Source organism: Phyllostomus hastatus, unplaced genomic scaffold (genome assembly GCF_019186645.2).
Source record: "Phyllostomus hastatus isolate PE091 unplaced genomic scaffold, TTU_PhHast_1.1 phas_contig_80, whole genome shotgun sequence".
In the NCBI taxonomy this organism is placed as follows: domain Eukaryota; kingdom Metazoa; phylum Chordata; class Mammalia; order Chiroptera; family Phyllostomidae; genus Phyllostomus; species Phyllostomus hastatus.
In genome coordinates this window covers 15,266,703-15,289,898 of record NW_025333960.1, presented here as the reverse complement: position 1 = coordinate 15,289,898, position 23,196 = coordinate 15,266,703, and the positions used below count along the sequence as shown (strand labels likewise).

The window sequence follows — 23,196 nt, the reverse complement described above, 5'->3', positions numbered from 1 at the left end:
GCATATTTTCATATTTTCTAGTTTATTTTTCCTTTTATGGCTTGCACTTTTTGTATGTTTTCAGAAATCCTTTTTTCTGTCTTCTAAAAATTATTCCCGTGTTTTCCCTCAATAATTTTGGATTAATATGCAGCTGCTTTAATTCTCTTGGAATTTATTTTTAAATATGTTGAGATGGGGATTTTATTTTACCTATTTCTATGAAGTTAGCTAGTTGTCTTAATATCATTTATTCAATAGTTTATTCTTTCCCCACCCATTTGTAATGTTACCTTTCCTATTTGCTAACCTCTCCATGTGTGTATGTTTGGGTCTATTTCAGAGTCCTCCATTCTCTCCCACTGGTCTATCATAGTATATTTTATATAGAAGTTTTTCTTATAAAAGCTATATATATATTTAAATATATAGAGAGCTAATAGTATAATGAACACAAATATACCCATTACTCAGATTCAGCAGTTACCAAGTATTTACCACACTAGCATAATTTTTGTCTTTTGTATCACATTCCAGATCTTAGTTCATTTCATTCCTACATATTTCAGCATGCATTTCTATTATCATACCATCAGAATTAACATTTTTAAATACTATCTGCTGGCTGCATATTTTGATTTCTCTCATAGCCTCAAAAATGTCTTTTTATAGTTGGTGTCTTTAATTCAGAATGCCAACAGGGTTCTCATATTGAACTTGTTTTTTTATGTTTCTTAATCTTCTAAAATTTAGAACATATGAGCAAAACTCTCTTCCCCCAGTCTCTTTAGTTTTCCCTAACATTGGTCTGTTGAAGCAGTCAGGTTTTTCTTTAATATTTCACTTTCTGAGTTTGTACTCCTTTATGGTGTAATTTAGCTTGTCCTATCTTCATACACCTGTAAATTAGAAGTTATTTTTAAAGGCTGTAATCAAGATTTAGGTTCAACTTCTTTGGGGTTGGGATGCAAATAATTCTTCATAGGTGGTTCTGGTACTTCATTTTACATTACATCAGGAAGCATGTAATACATGGATATTTCATTCACTCTTAGCACTGCTAAAATTGAATTAGTGGGTTCAGGTGGTTTAAGCTGAATCCCTCCATAATAAAGTTTTGAACTGGTGGTATATCCATTGGGTGATGATATGATTGCCACTCCTCCTGTATTAGCTGGCATTCTTCAAAGAATGACTTTGCCCGCCCTAGCTGGTGTGGCTCAGTGGATTGAGAACTGGCCTGAAAACTGAAGAATGACTTTGCCTCATCAGCTAGAGCTATTTGCTCAACATACACTACAGTAGGTATAAGAAAGCAGGATAAATGCTTTATTCTTTTCCTTTAACATGTCTGTATTCAGAAAAAGGAGATGATGCCTTAGTTTCAGTATTGACTAAGGGTTTTTAAAGACTTGAGTATCATTAGTCTACATATTTTTTAGTATGTAGACTAAACCTTTCTGTAGTAAGGTTGGTCTAGATTGACAGTCCATCATTACCGGAAGCAGAAATCAGCCTTTTCTCTGTTTGTACATTGTTGTTATCTGATTTTATTAAAAACTTGTGTCTTTTAATTTTAAATATATATACAATTTTAATAAAAATGTTAACTTGTTTTTAATTCTCATTTTTTGGTCTGTTAAATTTTAGTATTTTATGTGTTCATTGGTCGTTTTTTTGTATTTTTCTGTTTCTATTTAAGTTTTTTTGCTCTTTCTCTTTGATGATCTTCATTATTTATGAAAGCTTTTTTTTCTCCTACAGATGCTAACTCTGTCTCCTCTTCTAATTAGCCTTAAGTTTTTAAAGTTATTCTTTTAGAAAGGGTTATTACAGATATAAAGAGTCTTTTCTACCTGCATAGCATGGCTACTTTTATCTCGGTGTTATAAAATGTAAACTCTATTTTCTTCTAGTACTTTTGTGTTTACGTATTTTAATATTTAATGTATGTGAACATGTTTAATGTTAATAAATTTACCTACATATTGACTTGAAATGAATTTTTCTGGGAGGAGCCTGCTGATGTTAAAACTTTTCCAAAATATCACACCTATTCACTTGTGGTCCTAGGTGGCATATAATAGCAGGAAAAAAACAGCCTTGTTAAGCAAATAATTTATAGCTAGATTTGTACTTAATTATGAAAAGGCAAAATTTAAAAATATTAAGACTTAAATGTAGCCATCATTACAAGATTATAATATACTGTCAGTATTTTCATATTTTTCTAAACTTGATTGGTATATTTATTTCCTGTGTGTAATAATTGATTTTATTTTTATTATTTTGGATAGACTCTTGGCATTTCACCTGAGGAAAAATTCGTTATTACAACAACAAGTAGGAAAGAAATTACCTGTGATAATTTTGGTAAGCAATGTTAAGTGTATGCTTTTATATTTAATATGTTCTAGTACATTGTAAAGCAATAACTATTTGATTATATAGATGGACATCTAAAAACTATGGACGATTTTGGTTATTCTGTTGGGATGAGGGAGGAAACTGTCTATATGTTCACAGTTTGTGCAGAGGTTCTATTTTTCAAGCAAGATTGTAGAAAAATAATTGACATCAATTATGACTATAGAAGATGAGACCTTATTCAACACCTAGCCACAGGCCTCCATGTAGGCCCTCAAGAAGCTAATTCTCTTAACAAGCTTGGATTCTTCCATTATCTTTTTTTTTTATCTAGTTGGATTCTAAGATCTGCCAGTGTTTCATACCTGATTTCCTTTTGAATTTATCCATTCTTCTCCTTTCATGTTGCTACCACTCTAATGTAGTTTCATATCTCAATTTCTGTGATATTTTAACTTACTAAGAATTGAAGGTTTCAGATGCATGGAAGTATTTGGGCCTATTCAACTGATACTCTTTAACAAAACACAACTGAATTTATAATTGAGTCATTATTTGGGGGTTTGCTTGTACCATCTTTAAAGATATTTCATAAATATAATTTCCATATTTAAAGTTAATAAATTCATATGTTTCTGATTCTAGTTTTGTATTTAAGATAGTATCTTTTGATTACAGATGAAACTGTTAAAGATGGAGTTACTCTGTACCTTCTACAGTCAGTCAATCAGTTACTACTAACAGCTACAAAAGAACGAATTGAATTCCTGCCTCACTATGACACACTGGTTAAGAGTGGCATGTATGAATATTATGCAAGTGAAGGACAAAATCCTTTGCGTAAGTATTCCATTTATACTAATTTTGTCAAACTATACTCTCTTTTATCCTCTGATAATCTGTCCCATTCCTTTACTTTAAAAAATTTTCTCAGTTGGTTGGAGCATCATACTGTACACCAAAATGTTGTGGGTTCGATTCCTGGCCAGGGTACATAACCTAGGTTGCAGGTCAGGATGTGTACAGAAGGCATCCAATTGATACTTCTATCTCACAGTGATGTTTCTCTCTCTCTTTCTAAAGTCAATGAAAACATATCCTCAGGTGAGGATTAAAAATAAATAAACAACTGCTTTTTTAGAAGACTGTGACAAGTCATTGTGAACTTCCTTACTTCAATCTATTCATCAGAGTATGATTAATTGTTTTTCTACATAAGTCATCTTTCTTCATAGTAAAGATACCTCTCCTTAATGAAAAAAAAACTTTAAAGTTTTTATTTATTTTTAGAGAGAGGAGAAAGGAGGGAGAGAAACATCAGTATGAGAGAGAAGTATCTATCAGTGTCTCTTGTATACTGTCCAACTAGGGACGGAACTCACAATCCAGGCATGTGCCCTAACCAGGAATCAAACTGGCAACCTTTCAGCCTGTGGGATGGCACCCAACTGAGTCACACCAGTCAGGGCCACATACCTCTCCTTTAAAACCAACCAAGTATAGAATTCATTCCCTTTCAACTCATAAAAAATGTATCAAACATTTTTCTATCTCACGTGTACTCTTCTCTATGATTAATTCTTCCTTGCTTCCTATAAGACCTCTCCCAACTGAGAAAATCATTACCTTGTAAACTTGTGTAATTGAACTGCATACGTGGTTTGTGTTCTTGTCTCCATTTCTTTATTTTTTTTCTTCCACCTTTACCACTTGCCAGTTTTTATCTTACCTTTGAATTGTTTGCTAATGATTTTTATAAATCAGTTGATTTAGAGAATCTTTTGTGTTTGGGCCCTGCTAAAGTGTTTAATACTATTTAGATGTTTATTATTAACTTTCTTATTATATTTTTATTGTATTTGTATTACAGTTTGTAGGAAGTTAGAAAACATAGATAAGCAGAAAGTACATAAAGAATATCTGTATCTCAGCCATCCAGATATAACCACCACTAGCACTTTGGTGTTTATCACTTCAAATCTTTTCATATTGTTTGGTGTTTTTTCTATTTTGGTGGTTTTAGATGATGCTTATTATTTTAACTTTTGTTTAAAATAAAATGAACATCTGTAATATATGTCAATATATACTTGGTTTTAGTGGTTAAACACTATTTAGATAAGAATGTACTGAAGTGTTCTATTAGACTTTTAGGTTATTTCAGGTTTTTTGTTTTTTTTTGGCAAATGACTGAATATTCTTGTGAAAATTTTCATGCATATTCTTACCTTAAGTACTACTAATATTATTACTGCTATCAGTTGCAATATCAGGCACTGCAGTGTTTTATGAGCATCTTCTCATTTAATCCTTGATTCTGTGTGGAAGCTAATGTTAGGTAATAACCCTATTTTGCAGAAAAACTGAAGCTAAAAGATTTTAGGTTACTTGCCAAAGGTCAGAGTTAGTATTGAGTTAGAATTTGAACACTAGCAGAGTAACTTCAGAGCTTGAACTCATAACCAGTATATTTATTATTTCTGACATTGTTTTATATGAAAAACTCCAAAAAGAGTTTTTCATATAAAAACTCTTTTTTCTTCAGTCTTAAAAACATCATAGTCTTCTTCCACCAGCTACTGCCCAGATTTTTGTTCCTGTTTGTAGTAAAACTTCTCAAAATAGTTGACTGTCTTCACTGTAAGTGGGACTTCTCCTCCCATTCTCCCTTATTCACTCTCTTGTACTTATTCTTTTACGGTTACCAGCGACTAAACACAGTGATCAATTTTTAGTTCTCATTTTACTCAAGGCATTATAGCATACTTTATCACTTCTTCTTTGATACAATTTTCACTTGGATTTTTAGAGACCACACATTATTTTCTACCACCTACTGCCTTCTCTGTTTTCCTCTTTCCCTACCCTTTCTTTTTAATTATCAAGCTATAACTGACATATATCCCTACCTTCTTAATGTTAAAGTGTCTCAAGGCTTAGTCCTTGTTCCCTTATCTTTTCTTATTTCCTTACTTGGTGATCCCATCCAATCTCATGGCTTCAAATACCATTTTTATGGCAGTGACTCCCAAATGGAGGTCCTGAGAAATGTTCATTTTTAGTTAAATATTGAAAATAATAACAGACTTACTCCTAAATTCCAAATTTTGTCTATCCAGGAACTGTCCGTGTGGCATCTCCACTGGAATATGTAAAATGAGAACCCAGAACTGTTCACTGATTCCTATACTACATACAGTTTTCCCATTCAAATGCTTTAACTTTTCAGTTGCTAAAGTCAAAAATCAAAATGATTCTTTGTCTTGTACATTTCATTCATTCTGTCAGAAAATCCTGCTAGCACTATCTTCTCTCTTTATCAGAAATGACCATTTCTTACCACATCTATAGTTAACACTATGACTAAGGTACCATCATGTCACCTAGATCATGCGCTGGCTTTGTAATTCATCTCTTCATGCCTGTACGCATAAAGATTGAAAAGTCAAATTTTGTTATTTTTCTACTACAAACATGTATGGTTTCCATTTCATTAAGAGTAAAGGCCACACTTTTTACAATTACATACATGACCTTAGCGGTTCTGCTTTATACCTCTCTGACTTTGTTTTCATGACTCTTCTTGCTTGTTTACTCCACTCTGGTGTCAGTTTTATTCTCATCTTAGTGCCCACTTCATGGACTGCTCTTTCACTAGACAGCCTGTCTCATTTCCTCACCTCATTCAAGTCTGGTTTACCTGTTACCTTCCTAACAAAACTTTCCTTGATCACCCTATTTAAAATTGCAACTGCATTTCCTCTCTGCCTTTAGTATTTTTTTTTACTTCTTTTCTCAGCTCTTTCTTTTCTCTATAGCATATACCCCCTTCTAAGATGCTAAAGAATTTAGTTATTAATTAAGATTATATTTGATTTCCCACCTTCTTCCACTAGAGTGTTAACTCCATGAGAACAGGATTTTTGTCTGTTGTGTTTAGTTCATAGAACAATGCCTGGTAAATAGTGGGGGCTTAAATGTTTGCCTGCTGAATGAATCTTTAATTCTTTCTCTGGGGATCAGTTTCTTAAATGTACAATCATGTAGTCAATAGATATAGTCATTTCTATGACTTTCTGTATAGATTAATTACCTTCCAGATTGATTTTACCAGTTTTCATTCCTACCATCAGTGGATGATTAAGCAGGGAATCGCATTGTTTAAGCCCTTGCTCTGATTTTTGTGACTTTATGTTATATTCCTGGGTATTTCCGTCTTTCCTTTGCCTTTGGTGTTACTTCTGATTATTCTTGACTATATGCAGGGCCATTGCTAAATTGAACATCAAGTTGGTTGCATAGTAGGACATCAATAGCAGTTCTGTGTCAATAAATCAGACATGTTTTACCATTTGGCAAGTCGCCGTTAGTCATGTGATTTCTATATCTAAATTACCTCTTAATAGATGCTTTGTATTTTCCTCCTTATCTCCATATGTGCTTGCTTTTGACTACTGCATGATATAATTATATGACACAGAGTACTATTTGATTTTTATGGTTCAAGTCTTGTGTTCTTGTGTCTATATGTCTGTCTTTATATTATAAACTCCTTGAGGCCAGGAATCATGGCTGGCTGACTCATGCCATGTAGTGCTCTATGGGTACTGTTGGATGATTACTTTTTTATGCTAGTGGTAATTGGTGATGATGCCTTTAATTATGTATTGCATCATTAGAATCAGGAAAATACTTTAATTCTAGTTCTTCGGAAAATAAAAGTGATGGTTTAAGGTACTTCAGAGTTTTTTCTACTTTGAACTTTAATATGAAGTATTTGAGAGGGAAAGTTTAAGCATTACTATTTTCTCATTCTTTTCCAGCATTTGCTCTTGCAGAATTAATTGACAATTCATTGTCTGCTACTTCTTGTAACTCTGGGATTAGAAGAATACAGATTAAGTTGGTAAGATAATAATACCGTTAATCAATTTAACTTTTCCTTTTATAAAAGTAGTACAACTTCATTGGAGAAAAATTAGAAAATAAAGATAAACTAAAATAGAAATAACTATTTGATATCTCTTCATCCATTGTTAAAATTTTCATATGCTCTCTTTTCTTTGTATATATGTATACATATATATTATCATAGTTTATATTTTTTTTTGTGATCTTTTTCTTAACTTTAAGTACATTGCCATATCATGCATATTCTGCCATATAGTATCACATTGCTGCAGGTTGGGTTATTGACTATTATATAAATTGTAATGTAAAATATAATATAAATTTACCTAGTATTATTGAATATTTAGGTTTTTTTCCATATTTTAAGCAATGCATTGTAAGCAATGCTGGCATGATGAGATCCTTACAGGTTTTTGTACACATCTCTGATTAATTCTTCAAGCTAAATTGTAAGAAATGAAATTTCTGGATTAAAGGACTTGAAGAATTCTATGACCTTTAATTCATACTGCTGAAGTGCCTTTGAGAAAATTGTGTTAATTTACGCTTCCACAATTTAGAAATGTATGAGTGAGCCCACTGAATCACTTTTTCTATAACTTTTCATGTTTTTAATATTGATGTGACTTTTCCTGTCTTTTTCAACTTATTTTATTTTATAGCATTTTGATGAAACACAAGGAAAACCTGCTGTTGCAGTGATAGATAATGGAAGAGGAATGACCTCTAAACAGCTTAACAACTGGGCTGTGTATAGGTTGTCCAAATTTACAAGACAAGGTGACTTTGAAAGGTTAGAAAACCTTACTCACTTTTTTTTATGGGCAGTTGGGTATTTTAATAAGGATAAAAACATTCTTTATACATAATACTTTGGAGGTTTTGATGTTATCAGCATACTTATTTAGATTTTTATGTTACAGAATTTTTATGAGCAATGCTTAGTTTAGAAATAGTCAAAACTACATAATTATGTTGTGCCCTTCCATTGAGTAGTTGTTTTTACATTTTCGAGGTATGTAGAAGTTTTGTTGATATATTGAGTACTTTGAGGCTTTTCACTCTTACCAAGTTTGATGAAAGCTGTGTAGCCTCTAGAGAAGTAGAATGAATTTTAAATAGGCTTTAGAAATCACCTAATACCACTTTAATACCACTTTTAAAATGGGTAATACATATAGTTGTTTGAGCTTTCTGTTGCTCTTTTAGGAGTGTGCGTTACAAAACATTCACAGCTATCAGGGAATAGAAGCTAGTCAGAAGCTTTCTATCAGAATGTGTTTGTAAAAATATCCTGAATGATAATGTCACAGAGGAAACAAAATATACTAGAAACTGTCAGGGATACAAAGATTCAGGCCCTTGGGATATTAACTCAATTCTAGTAAGTGATGATCCATAAATCTTTTGTTGTCTTAAGCAATGTTATGTACTTTAGGAAACATACTTGGGAAGAGTCTGTTGGTATTCTTATGTAAGTAGTTAATATTTTTGTTCAAGTCCTATTTTGCTCTTTGCTATCAAAGAAAGTCACCCAAATTTAAGTATTCATTTAAAAAATGTGTTAAAAATTAATGTAGTTAGTATATTTACCATCTCATTGCTGAAATTTTAGTACCCTTAGAATTTTCATTAAGTTCATAAAGACTTACAGTGTTGTGGTGAAAGGCAATATAGTGAAGAACAAGGGCTCTGGAATCTTTTAGCCTGGTTTGATTTCTGGCCTTACTGATTATGTGGCATTGATCAAGGTACTTCCCTTTGTCTCAGTTTACATATCTGTAAAATGGATAATACCTCATAAGGTTTTGTGAAGAACAGGTGAGTGCCTGGCATATGGTAAGCAGTCAGTAAATATAAGCTATAATTTTAGTTATTATTTCTTATTCTTGGCCTCAGGCTTCTACAACTATTCTTTTTCACTATTTTTGTGAGTACATCTTCAAGGATTTATAAAATAGCTATAGAGAAGGATAAAAATATTAGGGAAGGAGGAAAGAGAACAGATGGTATATTGGACTAAAAGGTCAGAAAAATGTAAAGTCAAATAGAAGAGGAGAAAGTAGTAGAGCCTACAGTGTATTAAAATTAGATCTCAACTGGATTAATGGGATATTGACTGTTTTCTAGATTTTAGCACAACACCAACTTTTAAACTTAATCCAAATGTTAGGGAAATTTTGTTTAATTTTGGTAGAAATCTACCTGTTGCTGTTTTTTTCTCTAGCTTTATAGGTACTATGTCAGTAAACAATCAGTTGTTGTTACAGTTATTATGTAATCATACTGCCCTTGAGTCCAGTAACAGTTCCTTGACTCATTCTAATTTCTATTAGTATCAGATGTATTCCCTCACTCCCCTAGCGTCTACTCCTGTAGAAGAAACAGTCAATCACTCTACTGCTTTAAATTTAGTTTCCACTGGGTACAGTGATGGATATCATAGGATATAGACTATTGAAGTAAAGGAAGGATGTCCTAAAAGTACAAAACAGCTGCCTTGGCCTGTAGCTTCTCTTGTAATAGAGTGGAAATCAGAAGTAAACACACACAAAAGTTATAATCATTTCAGTTATTGATAATTGCTGTTAAGACAATACTGAATAATATGTTAGAATCTGATGGCCATCTCCTTTAGGTAAAGATGATTAGAGAAGTCAGTGGCCTCTTTGAGGCTTGAAAGAAGAAAATATTTGGAGGCCACAGACATTCCACACTAGAACCATGGCCCAGTTTGTCTCTAACCTTGCAGAGAAGCACCCCCTTCTACTCCCCATGCTGGTAAACACTGCTGTGACTTATTCAGACCCTTGATTGGCTATATTTTGGTACTATGCTAAGGCTCAGCTGACTCCTCCAACCTCTGCTGAGATCCATACAGGTATTCAAACTTAAAAAAAATAGTAGTGCTCAAGCTGACAGCCTCAATAGCTCACAGTTAAAGAAGCTCTCTGAATAGTTAGGTGGCCACTGAGGTGTGGATATGGTTTTGTGTTGGCAAAGTTACAGGCAAGTGTGGCATTATTGGCCATAATCTTTGAAGACCAGTCTTTAACATCTGTTTGTTGTAGGTTTACTATTTGAATGTTCTTGGACCATGAGTGATCAAAATTGCATTTGAATAAAAAAGAATGTCAGAATCAGTGTATTCTATATCAACCACTACATAGAAAGGTCACAATTTCTCTAGTTATTAGGTTGGATTGTCTTTTGCTTTAATAATGTTAATAGAGCTCTAAATGCATGTCTTTGCTTAACCTGAAAATGAAAAGCATATGTGCGAATATACCAACCTGGTTTTGTGTGTGTGTGTGTGTGTGTGTGTGTAAAATTTTAATTTGCAAGTTGGAAATACGATATTTTTTCTAGAAAAGTTAGGGAAAACCCTGGAGAAAACTACAACTTGGTATAGTAGTTAAAGAATAAAATTTGGGTCATTTCTCTTTGCTAAAATCAGAGAAAGACCTTTTTGACAACACCAGTACCTGTAAATGTTAGGATAATTGGTGGTATTCTAAATCTATCTTTGTTTCCTGAGTGGTGGTGGCTTAGTTGGTTGGGCGTTATCCTGCAAAGCAAAGGGCCAGCCACAGGTTTGATTCCCTGTCAGGGCACATGCCTGGTTGGGGTCCCCGGTTGGGGTGTGTGCAAGAGGCAACCAGTTGATGTTTCTCTCACACAGCAATGATCTCTCCCTTTTTTTCTCCATCCCTTCCCCTGTCCAAAAATAAATAGTAAGTAGCATTTTAAAAAAAAATATGTGTCTTTGCAACTAACATCTTTTTAATGCCAAGACAGTGAATAAGAGCCATGACCTACATTTTTAATCTAATTTTTATTATTAGATTAAAATCTATTATTAATTGATCTGGTGTTCTGATTTTTTGAACCTATCTTTGCTAAAATAAAATACCCCCTGGATATTTAAACAGGGTTATAACTTAGTGTCATCCATGGATCTAAAAGTATATTACATTTTGAAATAAGTGAAAGTGTTGGTTATCAGAAGGAGGAGAAGAAAATACTCAAATGAAGACCTGGGGGAAGAGTATTCCTAGTAGAGGGAATATCAGCAAATGTAGAGACCCTGAAATTGTGATCAGTTTGTTTTGTTTGAGAAGCAGAAAGGAGACCAGTATAGTTAAAATATAATACATGAAAGGGAAAGTAGAGGGAGATGGTGTGAGATTTAAAAAATTTCAAGCCAACAAATAAATTGAAAGGACAGTACTAAATATATCCTTTAAGCAATTAACATTTTGCCACTTTTGTTATCTTCTATCTGTACACACACAAACTCACAGACACACTCTTACACTTTCTCATCCTAAATCATTTGAAAGGAAGTATCTCCTTCACAGGGAAGTTCTCTTGTATAACCATAATACCATTATCACACCCAAGAAATTTATTACTAATTCAAAATATCTCAGGTAATGTTCATATTTAGATTTTTCCCCTTTGTTGTGTCTCTCTGGTTTCCTTTGTAATAATGCCTTGCATTTTTGTCTTTCGTAAAATTGTCTTTTTTCTCTTAGAATCATGGATCTGAGTGTTTCCTGAGCACTATTCTTTCTTCGATATTTTCTGAACATTTTTAAACATACAGAGAAGTTGGAATTCTACAGTGAATACCCACATACTCATATTTAGTTTTTACCATTGATAGTTGCTTTACCATATATCTATTAATCCCACTAACCTTCAGTCATCTTAATTTTCAATTAGTTCAAATAAATTACAAATATCAATAAATTTTCTTTTAATGTTTAAGCATTAATACCATTATCTAGCATTCAGCTTTATTTCTTTTGAAGTAAAATTCACATACAGTGAAATGCTCACATCTGTCTTAAGTGTATCCTCATTGAATTTATTTTTTATGGCTATATAGTTTATATACCTTAAAATTCACCATATTAAAACATATAATTTGTGCCCTGGCTGGCGTAGCTCAGTGGATTGAGCGTGGGCTGTGAACCAAAGCATCGCAGGTTCGATTCCCAGTCAGGGCACATGCATGGGTTGCAGGCCATGGCCCCCAGCAACTGCACATTGATGTTTCTCTCTCTCTCTCTTTCTCCCTCCCTTCTCTCTCTAAAAATAAATAATAAAAATCCTTTAAAAAATCTTAAAAAAAAATTTTGAAAAACCTACAATTTGTGATTTGTATATAGTCACAAACCATCATCACTAATTTCAGAACATTTTTATAACTCCAGAGGAAACCTTATACCCATTTGTAGTTATTTCTTATCCATCTCCCTCTCCCCAACTTCTGGAAGTCATTAATACACTTTCAATAGTTATCTATTTTTTAAGTTGTTTTTCTGGGGATTTTTACTTTTATTTAATACTTTATAATAATTTAGATTAATGCCAACTTAATGTCAGTAATATTTAAAAACTTTACTTTTAATGCATAGCTTTATTCCTTTCCTACTCCTTTGAATTATTACTTTTTTGTAAATTACCTTTATACATTATAACCGTGTCGACACAGTTTTATACTTACTGCTTTATGCAACTATCTTTTAAATCAGAAGCATTATAAATATTAGATTTATGCTGTCCTTGTCTGTTTATCTACATATAGTTACCTTTGCTTTTTATTTCTTCTTTTTTCCAAGATACTTTCTACTGTCCTTTCATTTTTGCCCCAAACACTCTACATAATAGCTAATTTAGGATGTATCTAATAATAGAATCTCTCAGTTTTTATTTACCTGAGAGTGTCATAATCTCTTCTTCATTTTTGAAGGTTATTATGCTACTTACAGAATTCTTGGTTGACAGTGTTTTTCTGTCAGCACCTTGAGTATTTTAGCTCACTGCTTTCCTGGCTCCATGATTTCTGATGAAGAATCAGCTGTTAATTTTTTTTAACATTTTTTTTTTATTGTTGTTCAAGTACAGTTGTCTCCGTTTCCCGCCCAGCTATCCCCACTTCCCTCCCTTGAGCCTACCCACCTTTGGTTTTGTCCATGTGTCCTTTATAGGTGTTCTTTGACAACCCTTTCCCGTCTTTCCCCCCATTATCCCTTCCCACTTCCCCTCTGGTTACTGTCAGTTTGTTCTTAATTTCAGTGTCTCTGGTTATATTTTGCTTGCTTGCTTGTTTTGTTGATTAGATTCCACTTATAGGTGAGATCATATGGTATTTGTATTTTACTTCCTGGTTTATTTTACTTAGTATAATGCTCTCCAGACCCATCTATGCTGTTGTAAGGAGTAGGAGCTCCTTCTTTCTTTCTGCTGCAAAGAATTCCATTGTGTAAAAGTACCACAGTTTTTTGAACCACTCATTTACTTATGAGCACCTAGGTTGCTTCCAGCACTTGGCTATTGTAAATTGTGCTGCTATGATCATTGGGGTGCATAGTTCCTTTGGATTGGTGTTTCAGGATTCTTTGAGTATGATCACAGCAGTGGAATTGCCAGGTCAAAAGGAAGTTCCATTTTTAATTTTCTGAGGAAATTTCGTACTGTTATCCTCAGTGACTGCACCAGTCTACATTCCCACCAACTGTGCACTAGGGTTCCCTTTTCTCCACATCCTAACACTTGTTTATTGATTTATTTATGTTAGCCATTCTAACTGGTGTGAAGTGGTAGCTCATTGTGGTTTTAATTTGCATCTCTCTGATGGCTAGTGATAATGAGCATCTTTTCTTATATCTACAGGTGCTCTGTATGTCCTCCTTGGGGCAGTATCTGTTCAGGTCCTTTGCCCGTTTTTTAATTAAGTTGTCTGTCTTCCTGGAGTGGAGTTGTGTGAGCTCTTTATATATTTTGGAGATCAAACCCTTGTCTGAGGTATCATTGGCAAATATGTTTTCCCATACGGTTGGTTCCCTTTTCATTTTGCTAATGTTTTCTTTAGCTATGCAGAAGCTTTTTATTTTGATGAGATCCCATTTGTTTATTCTTTCCTTTATGTCCATTGCTCTAGGGGGCATATTGGTGAAAATAATTACTGCATGGAGTATCTGAGATTTTCTTGTGTATGTTCTCCTCTACAACTTTTATGGTGTCATGACTTATGTTTAGTCTTTTATCCACCTTGAATTTATTTTTGTGTGTGGTATAAGTTGGTGGTTGATTTTCATTTCTTTGCATGTAGCTGTCCAGATCTTCCAACACCATTTGTTGAAGAGGCTATTTTTGTTCCATTTTATGCTTCTGCCCGCTTTGTTGAATATTAATTGGCCATAGATACTTGGGTTTATTTCTGGGCTCTCTAATCGGTTTCATTGATCTATATGTCTGTTCTTATGCCAGTACCAGGCTGTTTTGATTACAGTAGCCTTGTAATACAGTTTGATATCAGGTATTGTGATCTCTCCTGCTTTGTTCTTCTTTCTCAAAATTGCTGCAGCTCTTCGGGGGTTTTTATGGTTCCATTTAAATTTTTGAAATGTTTGCTCTATTTCTGTGAAATCTGGTACTTTAATAGGGATTGCATTGAATCTATAAATTGCTTTGGGTAGTATGGACATTTTCATGATGTTAATTCTTCCAGTCCGTGAACATGGTACATGTTTCCATTTGTTTGTGTCTTCCTTAATTTCTTTCTTCAGTGTTGTGTAGTTTTCTGAGTACAGGTCTTTTACCTCCTTGGTTAGATTTATTCCTAGGTATTTTATTATTCTTGTTGCTATAACAAATGGGATTTCTGTTTCTGATATTTCATTGTTGGTAGACAAAAATGCCTTCAATTTCTGAATATTGACTTTGTATTTTGCTGTTTTGCCAAATTCACTTATTAGGTCAGGTAGTTTTTTTGTAGAGTCTGTAGGATTTTCTATGTACACTATCATGTCATCCGCAAACATGACAGTTTTTCTTCCTCTTTTCCAGTTTGGATGCCATTTATTTCTTGTCTGATTGCTGTGGCTAGGACTTCCAGTACTATGTTGAATAGAAGTGGGGAAAGCGGACATCCTTGTCTTGTTTCTGATCTTAGTGAGAAAGGTTTTAGTTTTTGCCCATTGAGTACGATGTTGGCTGTAGGTCTATTGGTGCTGTACCTTACTTATCAAATGCTTTTTCTGTATCTGTTGATATGATGATGTGATTTTTGTCTTTCCTTTTGTTTATGTAATATATTACAATTACTGATTTACAAATATTGAACCATCCTTGCATCCCTGGGATGAATCCCACTTGATCATGGTGTATGATCTTTTTGGTGTATTGCTGGATGCCATTTGCCGATATTTGTTGAGGATTTTAGTGTCTGTTCATCAGCAATATTGGCCTGAAGTTTTCTTTCTTTGTTGTGTCTTTATCTGGTTTTTGGATTAGGATGGTGCTGGCTTCTTAAAAAGAATTCGGGAGTCTTCCATCCTCTTGGAATTTTTGGAATAGCCTGTAAAAGATAGGGGTTAGATCTTCCTTAAATGTTTTATAAAATTCTGTTGTGAAACTGGTCCCATGCTTTTGTGTGCTTGGGAGCTTTTTTACTACTGCTTTGATTTTGTCAGCTGTTATTGGTCTGTTCAGGTTTTCTGCTTCATTCAGCTTTGGGAGATTTATTTGTCTAGAAATGTGTCCATTTTACCTAGGTTTTCAAATTTTTTGGCATATAGTTCTTTGTAGTAATTTCTTACAGTTATTTGTATTTCTGTGGTATAAGTTGTAATCTCTCCTCTTTCATTTCTGATTGTGTTTGTTTGGGTCCTCTCTGTTTTTCTTCACAAGTCTGCTTAACAGCTTGTCAATTTGTTTATCTTTTCAAAGAAGCAGCTCCTGGATTTATTGATCTTTAGAATTGTTACTTTAGTCTCTATAATGTTCAATTCCACTCTTGGTTATTTCCTTCTTTCTGCTTGCTCTGGGCTGTCTTTGTTGTTGTCCCTCTAGTTCTTGTAGATGTAGGGTTAGGTTGTTTATTTGAAATATTTCCATCTTTTTAAGGTAGGTGTGTATCACTATGAACTTCCCTCTCAGGACTGCCTTGGCTGTGTCCCCTAAGTTTTGGAGTGTTGTGAGTTAATCTATATTTGTTTCCAGAAAATTTTTTATTTCTTCCTTGATCTCATTCTTAACTCATTCATTGTTTAATAGCATGCCATTCAATCTCCATGAAGTTGAGTGTTTTTGAGTTTGTTCCTTGAGGTTGGTTTCTAGTTTCAGTCCCTTGTGGTCAGGGAAAATACTTGATATGATTTCAGTTTTCTTGAATTTGTTGAGGCTTGTTTTGTGTCCTATCATGTAGTCTGTCTTTGAAAATGTTCCATGTTCATTGGAAAAGAATGCGTATTTTGCTTCTTTGGGATGAAAAGTTTTATATGTATCAGTTAAGTCCACTTGATCTAGGACATTGTTCAATACCACAATATCTTTGTTAATACTTTGTTTGGAAGATCTATCCATTTTGGACAGTGGGATATTAAAATCCCCTACTATAATTGTGTTCCTGTCAATATCTTTTTTGAAGCCCTCCAAGATTTTCCTCATATATTTGGGTGCTCCTATGTTGGGTGCATACATGTTTATAATATTTATGTTTTCTTGATGGATTCTTTCTTCCCTTGAGTATTATGAAGTGTCCTTCTGGATCTCTTTTTATGGCCCTTGTTTTGAAGTCAATTTTGTCTGTTACGAATATTGCTACCCTGGCTTTTTTTTCCCTGTCCATTTGCTTGGAATATTTGTTTCCAGCCCTTCACTTTCAGTCTGTGTAGGTCTTTTGTTCTGAGGTGGGTCTCTTGTCGGCAGCATATGTGTGGGTGATGATTCCTTATTCATTTAGCTACTCTCTGTCTTTTGATTGGAACATTTAATCCATTTACATTTAAGGTTATTATTGATAGGTCCTTACTCATTGCCATTTTACTTCCTTTGTACCTGTGTTCCCCTCTCTCTCACTCTTTTTCTTCCTTTCCTTAAAGCACACCCCTTAGCATCGCTTGCAGTGCTGGTTTGGTGGAGGTGTATTCTTTGAGGCTTCTTTTGTCTGGGAATCTCCTTATTTGGCCTTCCATTTTAACTGAGAGCCTTGCTGGATAGAGTAGTCTTGGTTGCAGGCCTTTGTTTTTTTATTAATTGGAATATTTCTTGCCATTCCTTCTGGCTTGTAACATTTCCATTGAGAAGTCAGCTGCTAGTCTTATTGGGGCTCTCTTGTATGTTACTTGCTGCCTTTAAGATTCTCTCTTTGTCTTGGAATTTTGCCATTTTAATTATGTGTCTTGAAGTGGGCCTTTTGGGTTCTCCTTGATTGGGACCCTATGTGCTTCCTGGATTTGTGTGACTTTTTCTCTCATCAAATTAGGGAAGTTTTCCACCACTACTTTTTTTAAACAGGTTTTCTATCCCTTGCTCCTCTTCTCCTTCTGGTATCCCTATTATACCAATATTATTACATTTCACGTTGTCCTGCAGTTCCCTTAACTCCTCTTCGTTCTCTCTGAGTCCTTTTTTCTTTTCTTGCTCTTTCAGGGTGTTTTTTTCTACCTTGTGCTTCAGCTCACTGATCCAATCCTCTACTTCATCAAGCCTGGTTTTGATTCCTTCTACTCTGTTCTTCAATTCAGAAATTGTATTCTTCATTTCCTCTTGGCCCTTGTTGATAGTTTCTGTTTCCTTTTTCATGTTGATATAATTTGCAGTGAGTTCATCGTAGCTTCCCTGCGATTTTTAGTAATTCTCAGTGAGTTAATTGAGCTTCCTGATAACCATTGCTTTGAACTCAGTATCTGATAGTTGACTTGCCTTTATTTCATTGAGTCTTGATTGTTGTCGGGTGGTTTTTGTGTGGGATTGATGCTCAGGCCGGCTCACTGTAAGGCTCAACCCTGATATTGGCATGTGAGCTGCCGTACAGGTGCAGTCTTGATGTGGCTTCTTCTGCAAATCCTTGCTCATTAGGCTCCTCTTTAGCTAGCCTTTAGTTAGTTATTCAGGGTGATTGTTTTCCCAGTTTAGTTGTATTTAATTTTGGTGCTAGAAGGAGTGAGTGCTAGATCCACCTGCTCACAGGTGTCTTGAAAACTCTCCATGCATTTTCTAAAACTACTGATATCACTATATCATCATACTTGAAATGAGTTTATTGTAGACAACCTGTAGTTGGTTCATTTTTTAAATTCACTTTGCCAATTTTATTTAGTCTTTTTATACTATTACATTTATTATAATTATTGATATATTAGGACATAAGTATGTGATGTGTCAGTTTTTCTTTGTCTTTCATTTCTCTCATTTCAGACCACCTTGTGGTTTACTTGAACATGTTTCAGTATACCATTTTCCTTACAATGTTTTTGAGTGTGCCTTTATTTTGTTTTAAAAGATTGCTCAAGGGAATACTGTAGTCATACATAACTTATTGGACATTATACCACTTAAAGTTTACTGCAGAAATTTTAGCCAAATTATTTAAATTAACTCTCTCCCATTTATAGTTTTGTATTTTTAAGTGTTACTTCTATATACATTGAGAACCACATCAGACAGTGTTAATTCCATGTCAGCGGGCTAACATAATTTTTAAAAACTGAAAAGGAGAACAGTAGTATATTTTATTTGCCCATGTATTTGTTTCATTGTTTTTTCTTCAACCTTGTCTGATGCTAATAAAGCTACTGCAGCTCTCTTTTCATTAGTATAATGATATTAGTATAAATGGTATTTTTCCAGTCTTCTAACCTATTGTCTGTTTATATTTAAAGAGAGTTTACTTTAGGTAACATATAGTTGAGTATTAAAATTTGACAATCTCTCTCTATTAATTGGGATATTTAGACCAATTACATTTAATGTGATTATTGGTATTTTTGGATATGAACATACCATCTTTTGTTATTTGTTTTTATTTTTTCTGTCATTTTTATTCCTGTTCCCTTTTTTCTGTCTAATTTCTCATTGAGTATTTTGGGTATGTTTGTGATTCCATTTTATTTCCCTTGTCTTAACTGTCACTTTGTTTTATTGTCTTACTGGTCACTTTGGGATTCACTGTATACATCTTTAATTTGTAGTCTATAGCAAGTGGTAATACCATACTGTTTATACATACAGTTAAAATACATTGTAATAGTGCCATCATTTTATTGTACACCATGTTGATGTTTGTGCTTTTGTTTTTATACACTTTGCATTTGATATATACTGTCAGTACTAAGTATATTCTATTTATTTTGCTTTTAATTAACACATCTCATCTCATCTATTATTTTTTTAAGTGAGAACATTTAAATTCTCTCTTAGATTTCAGTTATACAATAGTGTTATTGACTATACTCATCACATTATATACATTAGATCCTCAGACCTTATTGATCTTTCAGCTAAAATTGTGTACCCTTTTACCAACCTCTTCCTATTTCCTGCACTCCCCAGCCCCAGCCAGCCAACCACTTTTCTATCTCTCTGTCTTTTTAACAGTCCTTGAAAAAAAGTGGTAAAAAATATATAATATATAATTTGCCTTTGTGACCACATTAAGGTGTATGATTCAGTGCCATTAATTTTATTCACAATCTTTTATATATGTTACCATTATATATTACCATAATTTTTCATCCTTGACAAACTGAATCTCTGTAACCATTAAATAATAACTCTACTCTCAGCTGCTGGTAACCACTATTCTACTTTCTGTCTCAATGAATTTGCCTATTCTAGGTTTCTCACTTAAGAAGAATCATACATTTGTCATTTTGCATCTGGTTTGTTTCACTTAGCATAATGTTTTCAAGATTTATCTGTATTGTAGAATGTATTAGAACTTTACTCTTTTTTATGGCTGTACTACAGCTCTACCACATTTTGTTTTCCATTTGTAGGTTAATGGACACTTGGCTTGTTTCTGACTTTTTTCTATTGTAGATTAATGCTGCTATGAACATGCACAGATAAGTCTCTGTTTGAGTCCCCAAGTCAATTTATATTTACCCACATATTTAGTATTTCTGGTGGTCTTCATTCCTTTGTGTAAATCTGTCTAGTATCATTTTCATTCTTGTAGGTCTTTTAACAGTTTTTATATCTCAAGTTCTTGATGAATTTTTCAACTTTTGTATGTGTGATAAAATCTGTATCTCTCCCTCCCATTTGCCTTTAGAGGTATTTTTGCTGAGTGTGGAATTTTAGATTGAGTTTGTTAAAAATTTCAGTATTCTAAAAATGTCACTACATCTTCTACTCGTTTGCTTAGTTTATACAAGTTGTTGTTCTTTGTTTCTCACTATGTGTTGTGTGTGCCTTCTCTGACTGTTTAAAATGTTCTTTTTATTGTTGGTGTGTGTACGTTGTACAATGTTAGGGCTTGTTTTTGTGTTAGGAGCACTGTACATATGCATGTATGGTGTATGGGATGGTATGTTTTTATATTTTGTGGGGGTATTTGTATATGCATGCTTTTTTGTGTGGAGGCATTTTATGTATGTTTTGTGGGGACAAGGTTTGTGTCTTATGTTGTGTAGAGATGGGTTTGCATATGATGATGCCTTTATATGTTCTGAGGGAGCCATAGTTTTTTTTGTGCTTTGCTTTGTAGGTGTGGTTTAACAGTTTCTTACCTGGTCATTGTTGTGTTAATGTTATTTTGAGTATGAATATATGGGACGCAGACTTTTTTATACCAATTAAGATATTTTTATCTATCTCATTATTTCTGTTTTGGTTTCTGTTTTTTTAAAAAAGTTCATTGCATCTTTTTGTTGATTCTTTTTACAATCTTCTTTCACCTTTTTTCTCTTTAATGTTTTCAAACTTGTATTAGGTTGTGTTTTAAATTTTAAAATGAATACTTAACTTTAGACATCAAAAATCAAAGTATCTCCCCCCTCCCACGTTAGAGAATTTAGAACACTTTAGCTTTGACCACTTCCTTGCCAAAATAATACTTTTGTTGTCTAGTATTTCAAGTCAGACTTTTTAGAAATCTAACGACTTACACACATCATTTTTTAACAACACATTTAGAAAAAGCATTTTAAAAATTAACTTTGTATTTGCCATGTTATGATAACTTTCCATGTCAAATTGTGCTTGTAGAAACGTTCCTTTAGAACAAATTTCTTAATGGTAAATTTTCTTGGTTTTTGTCTGTAAGTTGTTTGTTTAGCTCTAGTTCATAAATCTTGGTTGACAGATTTTTCTCTATGCACTTTGGAGATAGCATTCCACCATCTTACATTGTTGTTTTCAAAGCCTGCTATCTTGTTTTATCTTGTATTACATCGCAGCCTGTTTTCTGGTTCTTTGGGTTTTGGTGTTCACTGTGCTATGGATTTCTTTTTATGTATCCTGTTTGGGCTCCTTTGGTCTGAATCTGTAGAGCCACATCTTTCAGCTGTTCAAGAATATTTGCAGTTGTTATCCATTCTCTCTCCTCCCTTTCTGGAACTACACTTAACTGTGTGAGGTATTTCAGTCATTCATGTCTTTTAGACACACTTTGATTTTTTCCATTTCTTTTCTTTCTTATCTGTAAGTTATTTCAATACATCTTTATCTTCTTTAATTCTTTCCAGGTATGCTACATCTGCTTTCTGACCTTTTCATTTAGTGTGATAGTGGTTACAACCTCACTTATAATTCTGTTTATTTCTGATACTGGCAAATGATGTCTCTGGAGACCTTGCCTATATTTTGAGAACTGTCTCCTGGTACTGTCTCCTCTCCATGTGATGCAGTAGGAGGTTTACCCAGAGCTCTTCATTTTTCATGTTACATGAAAATAAGAATCTCTTTGCTACAGTTCCCATTTCTTCTTCGCACTATATTTTAATGAGTTTTGAAGCGAGAAACAGTTTTGATGGGAAGATTGTTGAGGTATACATATGTATATATGTAACTGTTTATCACTTTGAAACTCATTTATATGTATGTATAGATACTTATTTAGTCATGTTTGCTGAGAGATTTTCTGACCTACTAGGCCCAAGAATTGCATATCTTAGGGTATCCAGGTGATGCTAATGCAGCTTTCTCATGAATAAACTTTGAGAAACACACTGGACTAGATGATGTCTTGATTTTTGGCTCTGATTCTTTTACCTTTGAACAGGATATTATCTGGCTTAGGGATCATTTAATTAATACTTAATAAAAGTGCTATGACAGTTTCTTTTTGTACCTTAGTAGCTGGTTTAAAATCACTGCATTAATGTAATGTTTTATTTTAGTGATCATTCAGGATATGTTCGACCAGTACCAGTGCCACGCAGTTTAAATAGTGATATTTCCTATTTTGGTGTTGGGGGCAAGCAGGCTGTTTTCTTTGTTGGACAATCAGCCAGAGTGAGTAAAATTTCTTATAAATGAAAGTCAATCAAAATATTTTGAGGTTGATACTGTCTAACTGTGTTAATCAGTTTAACTTTTAGGAATTTTTAAAGTACTTTTTTTAATATTCAACAGATGATAAGCAAACCTGCAGATTCCCAAGATGTTCATGAACTTGTGCTTTCTAAAGAAGATTTTGAGAAGAAGGAGAAAAATAAAGAGTCGATATATAGTGGATATATTAGAAACAGAAAGGTATACTACATTTTAACTCATTAATTATAAAGGTATTTGGATGGATGATAGGACAAGAATTTTTTTCTAATTCTAAGATACTAATGTTGCTTTAAAAAAGGTGAAAATATGAGATTTTCAGCTTAATTATTTTTATTATTTTTTCTTTAATCATGTGAGTAGCAAAAATGATCATACATGTTTTCTCAGGCTGGAAATCTTCAGATAACAAGTTTTTTTCATAAAGCTGAGTAATCTTTTTGGAAAGTGCTCATAAGATTTTTAACTTTTTTTCTTGCACTGAATTTGAGTTTTTAAATCTTTGTAGTATAACAAGCACAGAACTAGAATAGAAAACAGTGATAGGATAATACACTTTTAGGAAATCAGAGCTTTAGAGAAAGAAATGAGCTATTTATTTCTGTTATAAATTTGCTTTGATTCTCATTTTAATAAGCAGAATGT

General features: G+C 33.4%; 1 protein-coding gene and 1 pseudogene across 1 annotated transcript in view; both read left to right on the top strand.

Moving 5' to 3' along the window:
- The window catches only part of SMCHD1 (structural maintenance of chromosomes flexible hinge domain containing 1), a 143,484-nt gene that overhangs the window by 3,909 nt on the left and 116,379 nt on the right, over positions 1-23,196 (top strand). The window contains exons 2-7 of the mRNA XM_045849828.1: positions 2,277-2,352; positions 3,025-3,186; positions 7,170-7,252; positions 7,920-8,050; positions 22,398-22,512; positions 22,633-22,752. Of these exons, the coding sequence (XP_045705784.1) occupies positions 2,277-2,352; positions 3,025-3,186; positions 7,170-7,252; positions 7,920-8,050; positions 22,398-22,512; positions 22,633-22,752 (687 nt within the window). The remainder of the gene's footprint in view (positions 1-2,276; positions 2,353-3,024; positions 3,187-7,169; positions 7,253-7,919; positions 8,051-22,397; positions 22,513-22,632; positions 22,753-23,196) is intronic.
- LOC123826057 lies at positions 9,982-10,298 on the top strand (annotated as a pseudogene).